Source organism: Coregonus lavaretus, assembly GCF_964263955.1.
Source record: "Coregonus lavaretus genome assembly, chromosome: 8".
NCBI lineage: Eukaryota > Metazoa > Chordata > Actinopteri > Salmoniformes > Salmonidae > Coregonus > Coregonus lavaretus.
The window spans coordinates 35,951,497-35,968,366 of record NC_139995.1 but is presented as its reverse complement, the minus strand read 5'-3'; the positions used below and the strand labels follow the sequence as shown (position 1 = coordinate 35,968,366).

Below are 16,870 nucleotides of genomic sequence, written 5' to 3'. Positions count from 1 at the left end.
CTTGACCTCACTGCAGTTCGGCGTCATAACCAACTTCAGTGGGCAAATGCTCACCTTCGATGGCCACTGGCACGCTGGAGAAGTGTGCTCTTCACAGTGGAATCCCGGTTTCAACTGTACCGGGCAGATGGCAGACAGCGTGTATGGCGTCGTATGTGCGAGCGGTTTGCTGATGTCAACGTTGTGAACAGCATGCCCCATGGCGGCAGTGGGGTTATGGTATGTGCAGGCATAAGCTACGGACAACAAACACAATTGCGTTTTGTGGATGGCAATTTCAATGCACAGCCATACCATGAAGAGCTCCTGAGGCCCATTGTTGTGCCATTAATCCGGCGCCATCACCTCATGTTTCAGCATGATAATGCACAGCCCCATGTCACAAGGATCTGTACACAATTCCTGGTAGCTGAAAATGTCCCAGTTCTTCCATGGCCTGCATACTCACCAGACATGTCACCCATTGAGCATGTTTGTGATTCTCTGGATCGACGTGTACGACAGCGTGTTCCAGTTCCCGCCAATATCCAGCAACTTTGCACAACCATTGAAGAGGAGTGGGACAACATTCAGCAGGCTGATCAACTCTATGCAAAGGAGATGTGTCGCGCTGCATGAGGCAAATGGTGGTCACACCAGATACTGACTGGTTTTCTGATCCAAGCCCCTACCTTTTTGTTAAGGTATCTGTGACCAACAGATGCATATCTGTATTCCCAGTCATGTGAAATCCATAGATTAGGGCCTATTGAATGTATTTCAATTGACTGATTTCCTTATATAATAATAATAATAATATGCCATTTAGCAGACGCTTTTATCCAAAGCGACTTACAGTCATGCGTGCATAAATTTTTTGTGTATGGGTGGTCCCGGGGATCGAACCCACTACCTTGGCGTTACAAGCGCCGTGCTCTACCAGCTGAGCTACAGAGGACCACCCATGAACTGTAACTCAGTAAAATCTTTGAAATTGTTGCATGTTGCATTAAAATGTTTGTTCAGTGTATATTACCTATTTTCTTATGTTTCTCAATTGTTAATCTGGTCTACACACGTGTGGGCACATGCAGGTAAACGTATGCCACACACCCACACACACTGGACAACAAGTCTCCCTTTTGACAAAAAGGGTCACAGAGTTCACAGCTATGTGATATATTGGACGAGGAGCCAATTGACCTCATCGTGTCTCTTTCTTCGGCAGCAAAGGAGAACCGGTAGTAGCTTACACAGCATTACCTCCACCCCCATACACACACATGCGCGCGCACACACACACCAACCACTCCCACCCAAAAAAAACCCAAGTATTTTATAGTGTTGACCCTATAAAAGGGTCATTTCCTGAAGGTGCAGGAACCATAAACATTAAGAGGGAGAGCGCTAAAAGGACAGGCCAGCAGAAGCTGGACTGTCTTCAGCCTACTGGCCAGTGTTTGCGGGAAGTCGATGAGTATGTGAGGTTTTTATCCATTCCATGGAAGGCTATGTTTGATGGTGAGACATGTTCCCGTCTACTGAGGGAGCCACTGAAGGGAAAGATAAACCACTGAGGGAGCCACAGAAGGGAAAGACAAGCCACTGAGGGAGCCACAGAAGGGAAAGACAAACTTTGGTGATGACTTGTTGGGATGCCTGGTCATTACTGGTTTGTTTAAGAAGAAATGAAAACTTTCTAGAAACTGTCAGGCCTGTTGAAATAGCACAACACGCTGTCAATTTTATGGCTAATACAATTTCAAAGGACCAAAGTCTAAATACGAAATTTCCCCAGCACTTTCAGGAATCTCACTCCCTCCACCTTTCATTCCGTATTCCCACGCTCCCATGTACCCACCACACCAACTAGTCCCCACCCTTTCTCTGGGAGACTTAACTTAAAACATGGGTCCCGCACACACACATGCATGCACGCACGTACACGCACACACTATACATTCAGGAATCACGCTTATAATACACCTTCCTTACCTCAGCAGATAACATGTTACAGTACATTACACCAATATCCACTAACGGTAGCTAACTCCGTTCCATACATAACTAATGGGACTGTAGTGACTGTGTTGGCATCAAAATCCGGGGTGTGAAGTTTCGATTCAGCGTTGATTGACATGGTAATGGACCAAAAGTATTGGAGAAAAGTTGAAAAAACTGACCCTGCTGACGCAGTACGTTAAAGTGTGACATGTCACGACGTAACGTACGGCACGCATTATTCAGTCATTCTGTGCCGTACAGCCTCTTTCCACCAGGTGTAGCGCTTCTCTCGCAGATTAAAAACAAGAAATGATCAATGGTGAGTGTAATGTTAATTACTCGTTAGTTAATCAATAGTTAATTCAATCAAATGTTAATTTTTCACGTAATCACTGCGAGCCATCATGACTCTCAAAAACTGTGACATCCACAGTTTAATTGTGAACATAAATTTAGCGCCACCCTAAAACCCTATTCAAAATCGACACAAACCTTCAAATAGGTATGTAATGAGACATTATATAAACTCTTTATAGTGTTTTATTTACATTTTAGAGGTGATAAGTTGGACAAATCGGGTGAAAAAAGCCGGTTCCCCACATGACATATCTCCACCTTTCACTATGACGCAGTAGCTTTCGCTTCCCCATTAATGTCACAATTATGGACCAATAAATGCATCAATTCCTCCTGTCGTGTGTGTGTGTGTGTGTGTGTACCTAGTAGTGAGCTGGAATGCTGCTGAGTGCCTGTTAAGGGGATTCAGGGAGCTAGCATCCAGCTTGCTGCGCTGTATGTGCCCCATAGTGCGTGGGCATGCAGTGGTGGAGAGATGCATGGAGGAGTGTTGGGGAGGGGGTCCACAGGGAGCAACAAGCAGCCCAGTACTATCCTTAAGGGACAAAATCACGGAGGGGCTTTTATAGGTACACTTAAAAAGACCTGAAACAGATGTTACGTCTCACTAATAAAGGAAATAATTACTTCCCACCAGTAATTAAGCACTGTGTAGAGGAGGGACACAAGGGAAGAAAGGAGAGGAGGAGAGGAGAAAATATAAAATGGAGATCATTGAGGGGAAAATTACTGACTGGCGAGTCGGGCGGTGCTGTGGAGACGTTTATGGAAGAGCCTAAATGAAGGCGTCTCTGATCAGAGGAAATGCAGCGTGGACACAATGCCGGATCCCACCAGGATTCCGACGTGCCTAAAAGAGGTTTGGACGGTGCGCATTGAGCGGATCGCCGGCGCCACAGCTGATGAATATCTAAATTAAATGTTAATTAGAGACATAAGTGGCCCTGAGAGTTACCTTATTCATCAATCGCCTATGGCTGCCTGCATTTCAGTATGCCGAGAGCTGTGATCAACTCAGGAATTCATTATATGGAAGCAGCACATTGTCCAAATATCCAAATGTTCTTTAGGCCTGGAGCCAAGTTTGATTCTATTAATGTACAGTGCTGGTGGAGAAAAAAAAAGAGCTGTGACTGATTTGGAATGGGATAACAGATACTCCCACATTGTATGGACATTGTCGAGTGAATAGTATGGACAAAAAAGGGATTCAAAGGAGGGGGGAACGTCACTCTGGCTGACAAGGCCTGGTCACGCTGACTTTGTCCACAGTGAAAATCCTTGGCCGAGGTTTTGGGCTTTGAGTGTGCTTCAGGGAGGCCTCAATAGCTCAGTGAGGCAAACAGAGAGGCCAAGCTCACATCATCACCCAAAGACAGGGCAAGGAGGGAGTGCATCAAAACATCTCGCCTTTTGTGGGTCCCTCTGGCCTCTGTGCCCCTTCAGCCCATTTGGGTGCAGGAGGGTGAGAGGGAGTGATAGAGAGGGATATGGGGAGAGAGCAAAAGGGTCAAAGGACACACACTAAAGCAAAGCTTTGTCTACGTCATCAGTCCCTCTGTGTTGTTTGTGTTGTACACTGACTAAGCTCACCTCATGCACTCACTAAGGGACTTTAACTGCTATATCATCTCATGCTATAGGGTGGCAGGTAGCCTAGCGGTTAAGAGCATTGGGCCAGTAACCAAAATGTTACTGATTCAACTCCCCGAGCCGACTAGGTGAAAAATCTGTCTGAGCTCTTGAGCAAGGCACTTAACCCTAATTGCTCCTGTAAGTCACTCTGGATAAGAGCGTCTGCTAAATGAATAAAATGTAATGAATTATGGATTTTGGTGCAGAATACTTTTTAATTATAATATGACGCTGTATATGACGCAGATTGCCTGTGGGCTCAAAAGCGTTAATTTAATTAGTGTGACTACTGGTGTGATCCACTTAGGTGAGAATCTCCCATGCAGAAGTTTATAGGTTACATTCAACAGCTAATCTTACTAACTCCATAGAGGAAGCCATAAGGACATAATGCAGGGTACAATGTAGGAGAGAATAAAAATGTCATTCAGGACACCACGCTTCTCTGTCAGGACACAGAATATAGCTGAAATAAATGGACATTGTGTTGTTAAATTATTTCGCAGTAAAAACCCAAACTATTTTTCTTTGCAGAATCAGTTGCTTTGCAGAATTAATCATAATATCCCATCTCAGTCAGAATCCGTCAGAACACACATGCGCGCACACACACACAAAACCCTGCTCGTTTCCTGCTGTCCAGCTGTCCGGCTTATTTCAGCTCACTGCTTTCTCTCTCTCTTTCTCCCTCCTGCAGTTCTGCATGCATTTCTGTGGTTCTGTTCTTTTCTGTGGAAGGGTTATATTATCGCAGTCTTGAGGAGAGAGTCTGTTTGGGGCCCCTGTGTGTGTGTGTGTGTGTGTGTGTGTGTGTGTGTGTGTGTGTGTGTGTGTGTGTGTGTGTGTGCCCTCATTGGGTTGGAACAGGGAGTATTAGGAGGTGTCTTTTGTTGCTCCTGGGGGGCTCCTGTGCTCATTCCTAATAGGAGTCTTGTGCCTGCCGTTGTCCCAGGGGAGGGGGTCTGAATGAGGGGTCCAACTTCACCCCCCCCTTCCCCACCTCTACTACCCCTCCCACCCACCCCACCCCCACTACCCCTCCCACCCACCCCACCCACCCCACCCCCCGTCCTCCTCTCCTCCCCCTTGGGACAGGCTGCGAGACAAAGAGGGAGGGGGGCTGGGATGGGATGGTTGAGGGGTGCACTGTGGCCTCTGTCTTATTAGAAGGGTCGTGAACGTGTCACAATGATTAATTTGCCGAGGTGCGCAGGGATACCCTAGAGTCACATTTATCCAATGCCAGGGCTCCCAAACGCACACTCACCACAAAATGGCACATTTGCATTTCCCATTAAGAAAAGAAAATACAGATCTATATGCAAATGCAATCCCCATCTTGGTTTATGCCATTATGCACTATCGTTTTGGACATTCATAATGGATGACCATTTTTCTTTATTTTTTTCACTATTTTTTTGGCAGTCTATCTATTGAACCTGATTGGCATGCTGTTCCTTTTTTACTGCACGTGTGGACACGGACACACACAACCACACACATACACGTGGGGACTTCAAAACCACCAATGTTTGAATACAAGTTCAAACCATGATCATTACATTTTTAGGAATTCAAGAGACAGAAAAAACGAACTGAACTTGCTATCTTAGTGCAACAAGGAACAACTACATTGTTTACTAACTGACATATCATAAACGTAAAGATTCTCAGCGAATGTACAACCATGGGTCAATTTTACAGTAGTTGTTTGCTTGTCTCTGACACTATCTTATTGGCACTTTCCCCTTTATAACCAGTGAATAGTCTGCATTGGGTGATTGTTATAAATTGTTGCAACTTACCACTAAGGAATAGCCTTTTGATGGACAGCAGGATACACAAACCATCCTCTCTGTCTGTCAGCCCAGATTGCCTTCATACAAATAGGACTGGAGAGGTTGGATGTGGTGTCTCCATCAAATATTCCAACTTAATCTACATTCTCTATGTGCCTCCTATCAGACCAAGCAGAAGGCTCCATTGTGAACTGTGCATAACAAAGCAATGGGATTGTCTGTTTGCCATCTTTCAGTCTAATGTCAGCCTAGCTTTTTGTGTCTGGTTCGGGGACACTCTCTGAGGTCAGCTCATGGTGCAATGTTCTAATGTGTTGTTGTGTTTTGCAACACAGCATATGGTGTGAATAATATCGCCTACACTCTTCTCTCTCTGTGTAAAACGTATTTTGCATCTCCTATATACTGTGTGTGGTCATCACGTTCGTTCTTCTCTTGCCATGTCCATGCAGCACCACCTGGTAGTATTACTGCCAACCATTAAAACATGGCATGCTTTGAAATGGCCTCGGAGGTATTTGAATGAACAGATGACAATGGTGAATAAACCCTTATACTTTATAAGTGTTCCCTTACATGAACACAAAGCGCCCCGAGCTAGCGTTGGAAAACATGTACCCAGGGAGAGGGCCAGATGTTCAGTAGTCCCACCTGCAGACCTGCTGTGCCTTGGCAGTTAAAACTCATGTGCTACATATGCTCCCATCACACCGTAGGGAAATAAGCTGCTACAGTAATGAAGCAGAGCAGCACTCCACACTGCAGTAGTGGAAACAGGAGAGAAGAACAAAACAGGCACGTCCTATAGGAAAAACACTGCTCACACTCACATGTATGCGTCCTTCTTGGTTGTCTTTGTAACCAGAAGTAGGTGAAGGTTGATATCTCAGTCAACAGTTGAATTGTGTTTCTGAGAGGAGGTAGGTAGGAGGGACTCTGATGAGAGAGGGGTTGTCATTGCACCAGTAGGTGGTGCTGTATGCAAAACCTGCACTTGTGCCCCCAGGTTTGGGTAAAGGGACTGGGGGATTGGGGAGGGGTCTTCTGTTATAAAGAAATGGGTACAGGAAATGAAGACACATAAATGTTACTACACCCCACGGGCAGGAAAATACTCTATTCATCAGTAATATTTCCTGGCAACGGGGATCAAGCTATTTCAGGCCAGGGCTTAAAATCCCATTGGTTTTGAGTGATCTTTACAAGCCTTCCTCATTTAATATGGGTGGAAAGTTCTGCCAAGATATATGGCATAATTAGGCTGCAGGTATGCACATTTCACTGAGTTCCCCTCCATTTTATTCCCTTTCACGCTGTATGAAGGCACAAATTGATTTTACCCATCAATGCTCTCATTGTTTAGCATGATGTAGCTCATATGTTGTGCATGTGTGTTTAATAACTTACTGTTATATGGCACAAAATGTATCATGACCAGCAAAAAACAGATTATGTAGGAAACTCTACTGTAGATCTTATCTTATTGCAGGCAATGTATAGGAGAAAGTGATTTGCCAAAGCAACTCAAACCGGTTGTTTCAAGTGAGTCTTTTCATTCAGCTGTTGGTTAGTTGTTCATGTGGATAAAAGAGAGAGTGTAGAAAGGCATTGTCATAGTTTCACCATTCACTATGCAGCAGAGAAACAACAACAAATAGTAATCTCAAGTAAACCTGGAGAAAACTGCAGAATCATTCATTCCCGGTTTGGTGCTGATGAGCAAACACAACAACAACACGTTAATTGCTGCGACCCCAGCAACCTACCAAAAGGAACATTGACATATTGTTTGTCTAGCGTGAGACACTGTTTAATTTACACTCACTAATGACTGGCCCTCGTAATACAGGCTGAAGGACCACGTCTGTCCCTCGCTTGGCACTTATTCAATGTTCCTCTGGACTCTTCTAATGGTTATGATTTTTATCTTTACCTCATTGAATTCATATCCCTCTATGCATGCTGGTAAACAATTCACCATTGGCTGCTAAAGCCTGCCCCAAACACAACAAAAACAAATTGCGGCTGAATAAGTTGAGTTGTATATCTTTGAAATAGCAAATGGGTGTGAATAGGTGAAAGGACTGTTGTGAAGAAAAACATATATTACCATCGCCATAGGGTCGACCTTGACCTTCAAACTCAATTTGGCTATTAGACTGCCCCTCCCCAGCACCCCGGGATGTAAAAGGCTGACGGTTTTGAACTCTGACCCCATTTCTTAACTAGGCCGAGGTGCCAAAGTGACCTTTTGACCCAGGAAGCCTTTGCAGGTTGCCTGAGCAACCTCAGATTTAACAATGATTGACAGGTCCCTGCGCTTTCTGTTAAAATGAGGCAGCAACACACTTCTCAGCAGAGAACAATGAGCGGGAACACAAGCCTCCATTCAGCTCAGTCTAGATCATTAACACTCTCGGCTGTCTGCTTCAAAACCAAACTATCGGCAGTCTACCAACTGGTGAATTCTGTGGAAAGTTTCTGTCAATGTTGAATGTACAGTACCTCATTTATAATATCTGGTTCCATTAAATGTAGGTACTGGATTTAGGAAGGGGCCCCTCAATACATTGAAATAAATACATAAACCAAATTAAAGCATGTTTTCCTTTAAAGACAGCGTGCTTCCATTTAAAATACGTTATCTGGTATGGTGTCGTTAAAAACAAGATAATCTGCTAATAAATCTTGACGGCATACATTTTCACCTAATTCATGATAGACAGAATGCTTTACATGGAAATAGGCGTTGGGTGCATGTCATTATTCTAGATGGGCAGTCCATGCAAATGAGTCAGAATGCATATGACATATTCTGTACACAGCCACAGCCAGCCACATAAGTGATAGCCTACATCAATGAAATACTCTGAATGAAGGCCAAGTACTAAGATATGAATAGTCAATGGATATCCAATGGTTTAAAAGCTTCTCTCTTTTCTCTTTTCTTTTCTTTTTTTTTTTACTTCTGAGACTGCAACAGTAACCAACCATAACTTGTCATTTGGGTGTTACAGAGAGTATGTATTGTCCCCAAATTACTTTATCATACAGCTCAGCTCTACATAGCCCATTAAAATCTCCACGAATGTTAGTTAGTTTTGGGGACCGAGTGGCACAGCGGTCTAAGGCGAGGCGTCACTACAAACCCGGGTTCGATCCCGGGCTATATCACAACCGGCTGTGATCGGGAGTCTAGACTAGAAATGGCTCCTAAACGGCTAATTATTTTGATAGTTTAACTGACGGCTCCATCATGAGTTTGATCAGGGGATCTAGTAACCATTTTATGGTTAGTGCTGCTTAGCTGTTTTCCTGCCTCTTCTGACACCCATCTAACTCCCCCTCACTCCTCCTGCCTGTGATTTTGGTGGCAGCTGTGCAGAGATCGGTTTTGACCTATGAACCCCAGATTAGGCGGGATCTCCATGCTGTGTCAGTCTATTTACTGATGTAAACCAATGGCTCTTGGATTCAGAGAGCTTCCATTGGGTGAAATGTCAGTTGCAAAATGTTAAATCGACCCAAGCCCCTTCCCCCTAGGCACCGTGTAGAACTGAAAGGATTGGATAGGTATAAAGCAATATGATAATAGCTCCAGTGCTCCACCATGATATCTGATATCTTCATTATGACGTCTGGCAAATCCACTCATTGGATTTAGAGGCTTCGTTTGACCAGTCCTCATAGTTAGCTGTAACATTTACTACATGTTTGTATACTCTCAAAATGTTTATTTGTGAAGCAGTTTTTTCTAAGGCAATACCTTTTTTTCTTTTGCATCTTAAAGTATGAAAGATATTGACAACATAGACAAACATACAATGCTACAATGATATTTGTAAAGCCATGCTCCAGTCCAGTGTCATTGATCATCCTTTGTATGTTGACACCTTGTTTGATCTCTTATGTAGAGCTATATTTATACAGATATTAAACCTTTATTCATGTGGAAACCCTCTCTGTCTTCTCTGTCCCACAGCGGAGCCCTTGGTGCAGTTGGACGGTAAGCCCAGCTGCTGCTTCTTTAAGTTCAGCCCCAAGCTCATGTTCACCAAGGTGCTGAAGGCTCAGCTGTGGGTGTACCTACGGCCGCTGCAGCAGACTTCCACCGTCTACCTGCAGATCCTCAGACTGAAGCCTGTCACGGAGCAGGGCAGCCGCCACATCCGCATCCGCTCACTGAAGATTGAGCTCAACTCACGTGTGGGCCACTGGCAGAGTATCGACTTCAAGCACGTGCTGCAGAACTGGTTCAAGCAGCCGCACACCAATTGGGGGATCGACATCAATGCCTTCGATGAGAGCGGCAACGACCTGGCAGTGACCTCGCTGAGACCGGGTGAGGAAGGGCTGGTAAGGACCCTCAGACCTGTCGCAGACTTACACACTGACACTTTGTTAATAAATCTCTCCTCGATTCCTGGCATCCTCTCTCCACACCTCCTATTCAAAATGCATTGGAGAAGAAGGTCCAAAGGGAGGGACCTTGGACCTTCTCCTCTAATATGGTAGAGAAGTACTCAGGGAGATAGGATGCGAGGAATCAAGGAAAGACCACTTGAGACAGTTATTGGCATTTATATTTATTAGGGATCCCCATTAACTGCTACTCTTCCTGGGGTCCAAACACATTAAGGCACTTACATCACACATAAAACAAAAGATAAAACAGTACATCATATAACATTATTACACCACTACATATCTACAATACAAAATGTATAATACCACCATACAACAATATTACACTGTACGTGTGTGTATAGTGCGTGTGCTAGCTTACATTGCATTCGGAAAGTATTCAGGCCCCTTCCATTTATCCACATTTTGTTACGTCACAGCCTTATTCTAAAATTGATTAAATTATTTTTTTTCTCATCAATCTACACACAATACCCCATAATGACAAAGTGAAAACAGGTTTTTAGAAATTTTTGCACATTTATTACAAATAAAAAACAGAAATACCATATTTACATAAGTATTCAGACCCTTTGCTATGAGACTCGAAATTGAGCTCCGGTGCATCCTGTTTCCATTGATCATCCTTCAGATGTTTCTACAACTTGATTGGAGTCCACCTGTGGTACATTCAATTGATTGGACATGGTTTGGAAAGGCACACACCTGTCTATATAAGGTCCCATGAATGTCAGAGCAAAAACCAAGCCATGAGGTCGAAGGAATTGTCCGTAGAGCTCTGAGACAGGATTGTGTCGAGGCACAGATCTGGGGAAGGGTACCAAAACATTTCTGCAGCATTGAAGGTCCCCAAGAACACAGTGGCCTCCATCATTCTTAAATGTAAGACTTTCGGAACCACCAAAACTCTTCCTAGTGCTGGCCGCCTTGCCAAACTGAGCATTCATGGGAGAAGGGCCTTTGTCAGGGAGGTGACCAAGAACCCGATGGTCACTCTGACAGAGCTCCAGAGTTCCTCTGTGGAGATGGGAGAACCTTCCAGAAGGACAACCATCTCTGCAGCACTCCACCAATGAGAAACAAGATTATCTGCACTCCACCAATGAGAAACAACTCTTTGGCCTGAATGACAAGCATCACATCTGGAGGAAACCTGGCACCATCCCTACGGTGAAGCATGGTGGTGGCAGCATCATGCTGTGGGGATGTTGTTCAGCGGCAGGGACTGGGAGACTAGTCAGGATCGAGGAAAAGATTAACGGAGCAGAGTGCAGAGAGATCCTTGATGAAAACCTGCTCCAGAGCGCTCAGGACCTCAGACTGAGGTGAAGATTCACCTTCCAACAGGACAACGACCCGAAGCACACAGCCAAGACAATGCAGGAGTGGCTTCGGGACAAGTCTCTGAATGTCCACAGATTCTCAATTGGATTGAGGTCTGGGCTTTGACTAGGCCATTCCAAGACATTTAAATGTTTCCCCTTAAACCACTCAAGTGTTGCTTTAGCAGTATGCTTAGGGTCATTGTCCTGCTGGAAGGTGAACCTCCGTCCCAGTCTCAAATCTCTGGAAGACTGAAACAGGTTTCCCTCAAGAATTTCCCTGTATTTAGCGCCATCCATCATTCCTTCAATTCTGACCAGTTTCCCAGTCCCTGCCGATGAAAAACATCCCCACAGCATGATGCTGCCACCATAATGCTCCACTGTGGGGATGGTGTTACATTTTACATTACATTTTACATTTTAGTCATTTAGCAGACGCTCTTATCCAGAGCGACTTACAGGAGCAATTAGGGTTAAGTGCCTTGCTCAAGGGCACATTTACGTCATTTAGCAGACGCTCTTATCCAGAGCGACTAGAAATTGGTGCATTCACCCTATAGCCAGTGGGATAACCACTTTACAATTATACATTTTTTTTTTATTATTTTTTTTTTTGGGGGGGGGGGGGGGGGGAGGGGTAGAAGGATTACTTTATCCTATCCCAGGTGTTCCTTAAAGAGGTGGGGTTTCAAATGTCTCCGGAAGGTGGTGAGTGACTCCGCTGTCCTGGCGTCGTGAGGGAGCTTGTTCCACCATTGGGGTGCCAGAGCAGCGAACAGCTTTGACTGGGCTGAGCGGGAACTATGCTTCCGCAGAGGAAGGGGAGCCAGCAGGCCAGAGGTGGATGAACGCAAATGCCCTCGCCTGGGTGTAGGGACTGATCAGAGCCTGAAGGTACAGAGGTGCCGTTCCCCTCACTGCTCCATAGGCAAGCACCATGGTCTTGTAACGGATGCGAGCTTCAACTGGAAGCCAGTGGAGTGTGCGGAGGAGGGGGGTGACGTGAGAGAACTTGGGAAGGTTGAACACCAGACGGGCTGCAGCGTTCTGGATGAGTTGTAGGGGTTTAATGGCACAGGCAGGGAGCCCAGCCAACAGCGAGTTGCAGTAATCCAGACGGGAGATGACAAGTGTTCTCAGGGTGATGGGAGGTGTTGGGTTTGCGCCAGACATAGCGCTTTCCTTGATGGCCAAAAAGCTCAATTTTAGTCTCATCTGACCAGAGTACCTTCTTCCATATGTTTGGGGAGTCTCCCACATGCCTTTTGGCGAACACCAAACGTGTTTGCTTATTTTTTTCTTTAAGCAATGGCTTTTTTTCTGGCCACTCTTCCTTAAAGTCCAGCTCTGTGGAGTGTACGGCTTAAAGTGGTCCTATGGACAGATACTCCAATCTCCGCTGTGTAGCTTTGCAGCTCCTTCAGGGTTATCTCTTTGTTGCCTCTCTGATTAATGTCCTCCTTGCCTGGTCCGTGAGTTTTGGTGGGCGGCCCTCTCTTGGCAGGTTTGTTGTGATGCCATATTCTTTCAATTTCTTAATAATGGATTTAATGGTGCTCCGTGGGATGTTCAGAGTTTCTGATATTTCTTTATAACCCAACCCTGATCTGTACTCCTCACACAACTTTGTCCCTGACCTGTTTGGAGAGCTCCTTGGTCTTCATAGTGCCGCTTGCTTGGTGGTGCCACTTGCTTAGTGGTGTTGCAGACTCTGGGGCCTTTCAGAACAGGTGCATTTATACTGAGATCATGTGACAGATCATGTGACACTTAGATTGCACACAGGTGGACTTTATTTAACTAATTATGTGACTTCTGAAGGTAATTGGTTGCACCAGATCTTATTTAGGGGCTTCATAGCAAAGGGGTTGAATACATATGCACGCACCACTTTTCCGTTATTTAGACATAATATCACAAATAATATCACTAACTGAAAATAGCTGTGCAGCGACGCTCCCCATCCAACCTGACAGAGCTTGAGAGGATCTGCAGAGAAGAATGGGAGAAACTCCCCAAATACAGGTGTGCCAAGCTTGTAGCGTCATACCCAAGAAGACTTGAGGCTGTAATTGCTGCCAAAGGTGCTTCAACAAAGTACTGAGTAAAGGGTCTGAATACTTATGTAAATTTCATATTTCCGGGTAAAAAACAACAACATTTTCAATAGATTCTAAAAACCTATGGGGTATTTTGTGTAGATTGATGAGGGAAAAAAACTATTTAATCAATTTTAGAATAAGGCTGTAACGTAACAAATTGTGGAAAAAGTCAAGGGGTCTGAATACTTTCCGAATGCACTGTATGTGTGCGTATGTGTGTGTCTGTACCTGTGTGTGTGTGTGTGTGTGTGTGTGTGTCTCTTCACAGTCCCCACTGTTCCATAAGGTGTATTTTGTATCTGTTTAAAAAAAATCTGATTCTTGCATCAGTTATCTAATGTGAAATAGGGTTCCATGTAGTTACATTTTACATTTTAGTCATTTAGCAGACGCTCTTATCCAGAGCGACTTACAGGAGCAATTAGGGTTAAGTGCCTTGCTCAAGGGCACATCGACAGACTTTTCACCTAGTCGGCTCGGGGATTAGAACCAGCGACCTTTCGGTTACTGGCACAACGCTCTTAACCACTAAGCTACCTGCCTCCCCATGGCTCTATGTAGTACTGTGCGCCTCCCATAGTTTGTTCTGGACTTGGGGATTGTGAAAAGACATGTCTGGCATGTCTTGTGGGGTATGTATAGGTGTCCGAGCTGTGTGCTAGTAGTTTAAACAGACAGCTCAGTGCATTCAGCTTGTCAACACTTCTTACAAAAACAAGTAGTGACGAAGTCAATCTCTCCTCCACTTTGAGCCATGAGAGATTGACATGCATATTTTTTATGTTTAAATTTAAGGGCCAGCCATGCTGCCCTGTTCTGAGCCAATTGTAAGTCGCTCTTTGTGGTGGACAGACTTCTCCCCATCTTAGCTACTGTTGTATCAACATGTTTTGACCAAGACAGTTTACAATCCAGGGTTACTCCAAACAGTTTAGTCAGCTCAACTTGCTCAATTTCCACTTTATTTATTACAAGATTTAGTTGAGGTTTAGGGTTTAGTGAATGATTTGTCCCAAATACAATGTGTTTAATTTTTGAAATATTTAGGACTAACTTATTCCTTGCTACCCATTCTGAAACTAACTGCAGCTCTTTGTTAAGTGTTGCAGTCATTTCAGTCGCTGTAGTAGCTGACGTGTATAGTGTTGAGTCATCCGCATACATACACACTGGCTTTACTTAAATCGAGTGGCATGTCATTAGTAAAGATTGAAAAAAGTAAGGGGCCTAGACAGCTGCCCTGGGGAATTCCTGATTCTACCTGGATTACGTTGGAGAGGCTTCCATTAACGAACACCCTCAGTGTTCTGTTAGACAGGTAACTCTTTATCCACAATATAACAGGGGGTGTAAAGCCATAACATACATTTTTCCAGCAGCAGACTATGATCGATAATGTCAAAAGCCGCACTGAAGTCTAACAAAACAGCTCCCACAATCTTTTTATCATCAATTTCTCTCAGCTAATCATCAGTCATTTGTGTAAGTGCTGTGCTTGTTGAATGTCCTTCCCAAAAGTTTACTAAGGGTTGGTAACGGGCTGATTGGTCGGCTATTTAAGTCAGTAAAGGGGACTTTACTATTCTTGGGTAGCGGAATGACTTTTGCTTCCCTTCAGGCCTGAGGGCACACGCTTTCTAGTAGGCTTAGATTGAAGATATGGCAAATAGGAGTTGCAATATTGTCCGCTATTATTTTCAGTAATTTTCCATCCAAGTTGTCAGACCCCGGTGGCTTGTCACTGTTGATCGACAACAATTTTCACCTCTTCCACACTCACTTTACGGAGTTCAAAATGGCAATGCTTGTCTTTCATAATTTGGTCAGTTATACTTGGATGTGTAGTGTCGGTGTTTGTTGCTGGCATGTCATGCCCAAGTTTGCTAATATACTTTTGCCCCTTTTTCTTCCCAATTTCGTGATATCCAATTGGTAGTTACAGTCTTGTCCCATCGCTGCAACTCCCCTACGGACTCGGGAGAGGTGACGGTTGAGAGCCATGTGTCCTCCGAAACACGACCCTGCCAAGCCGCACTGCTTCTTGACACACTGCTCGCTTAACCCGGAAGCCAGCCACATCAATGTGTCGGAGGAAACACCGTCCAACTGACGACCGAGGCCAGCTTGCAGGCGCCCGGCCCGCCACAAGGAGTTGCTAGAGCACGATGAGACAAGGAAATCCCGGCCGGCCAAACCCTCCCCTAACCCAGACGATGCTGGGCCAATTGTGCGTTGCATCATGGGTCTCCCGTAACCCAAGGCTGTAGTGACGCCTCAGCACTACGAAGCAGTGCCTTAGACCGCTGCGCCACTCGGGAGTGGAAGTTTGCCAATCTTGCCAATGACAAAATCATTAATGTAGTTGGCAATATCAGTGGGTTTTGTGATAAATGAGCCATCTAATTCAATGAATGTTATAGCTGAGTTTACCTTTTTGCCCAAAATGTCATTTAAGGTGCTCCAAAGCTTTTTACTATCATTCTTTATATCATTTATCTTTGTTTCATAGTATAGTTTCTTCTTCTTTTTATTCTGTTTAGTCACATGATTTCTCAATTTGCAGTACGTTTTCCATTCTGTTGTGCAGCCAGACTAATTTGCCATTCCTTTTGCCTCATCCCACTCAACCATATAATTTTTCAATTCCTCATCAATCCAAGGAGATTTAACAGTTTTTACAGTCATTTTCTTAATGGGTGCATGCTTATTAGTAACTGGAATAAGCAATTTCATAAATGTGTCAAGTGCAGCGTCTGGTTGCTCCTCATTACACACCACAGACCAGCAAATATCCTTTACATCATCAACATAGGAATCACTACAAAACGTATTGTATGACACTATATTAGGCCCATCCTTTGGAACTTTGTTTTTCCTAGATATGGCTACTATATTGGGATCACTACATCCAATGGATTTGGATACTGCTTTAAAGCCAATTTCAGCAGCATTAGTAAAGATGTGATCAATACATGTTGATGAGTTCATTCCTGTGCGGTTTGTAACTACCCTGGTATGTTGACTGATAACCTGAACCAGGTTGCAGACACTGGTTACAGTTTGAAGCTTTTTCTTGAGTGGGCAGCTTGATGAAAGCCAGTCAATATTTAAAATCACCCAGCAAATGTACCTCTCTTTTGATTTCACATACATTACCAAGCATTTCACACATATTATCCAGATACTGACTGTTAGCACTTGGTAGCCTATAGCAGCTTCCCACAAGAATGGGCTTTAGGTGAGG

General features: G+C 44.4%; 1 protein-coding gene across 1 annotated transcript in view; it reads left to right on the top strand.

The window, feature by feature from the left end:
• Nucleotides 1-16,870, top strand: part of LOC311133848 (growth/differentiation factor 11-like) — a gene marked incomplete at both ends in the record, with an annotated part of 49,497 nt that overhangs the window by 6,642 nt on the left and 25,985 nt on the right. The window contains one exon of the mRNA XM_084167449.1: nt 9,757-10,130. Coding sequence (XP_084023575.1) covers nt 9,757-10,130 — 374 coding nt within the window. The remainder of the gene's footprint in view (nt 1-9,756; nt 10,131-16,870) is intronic.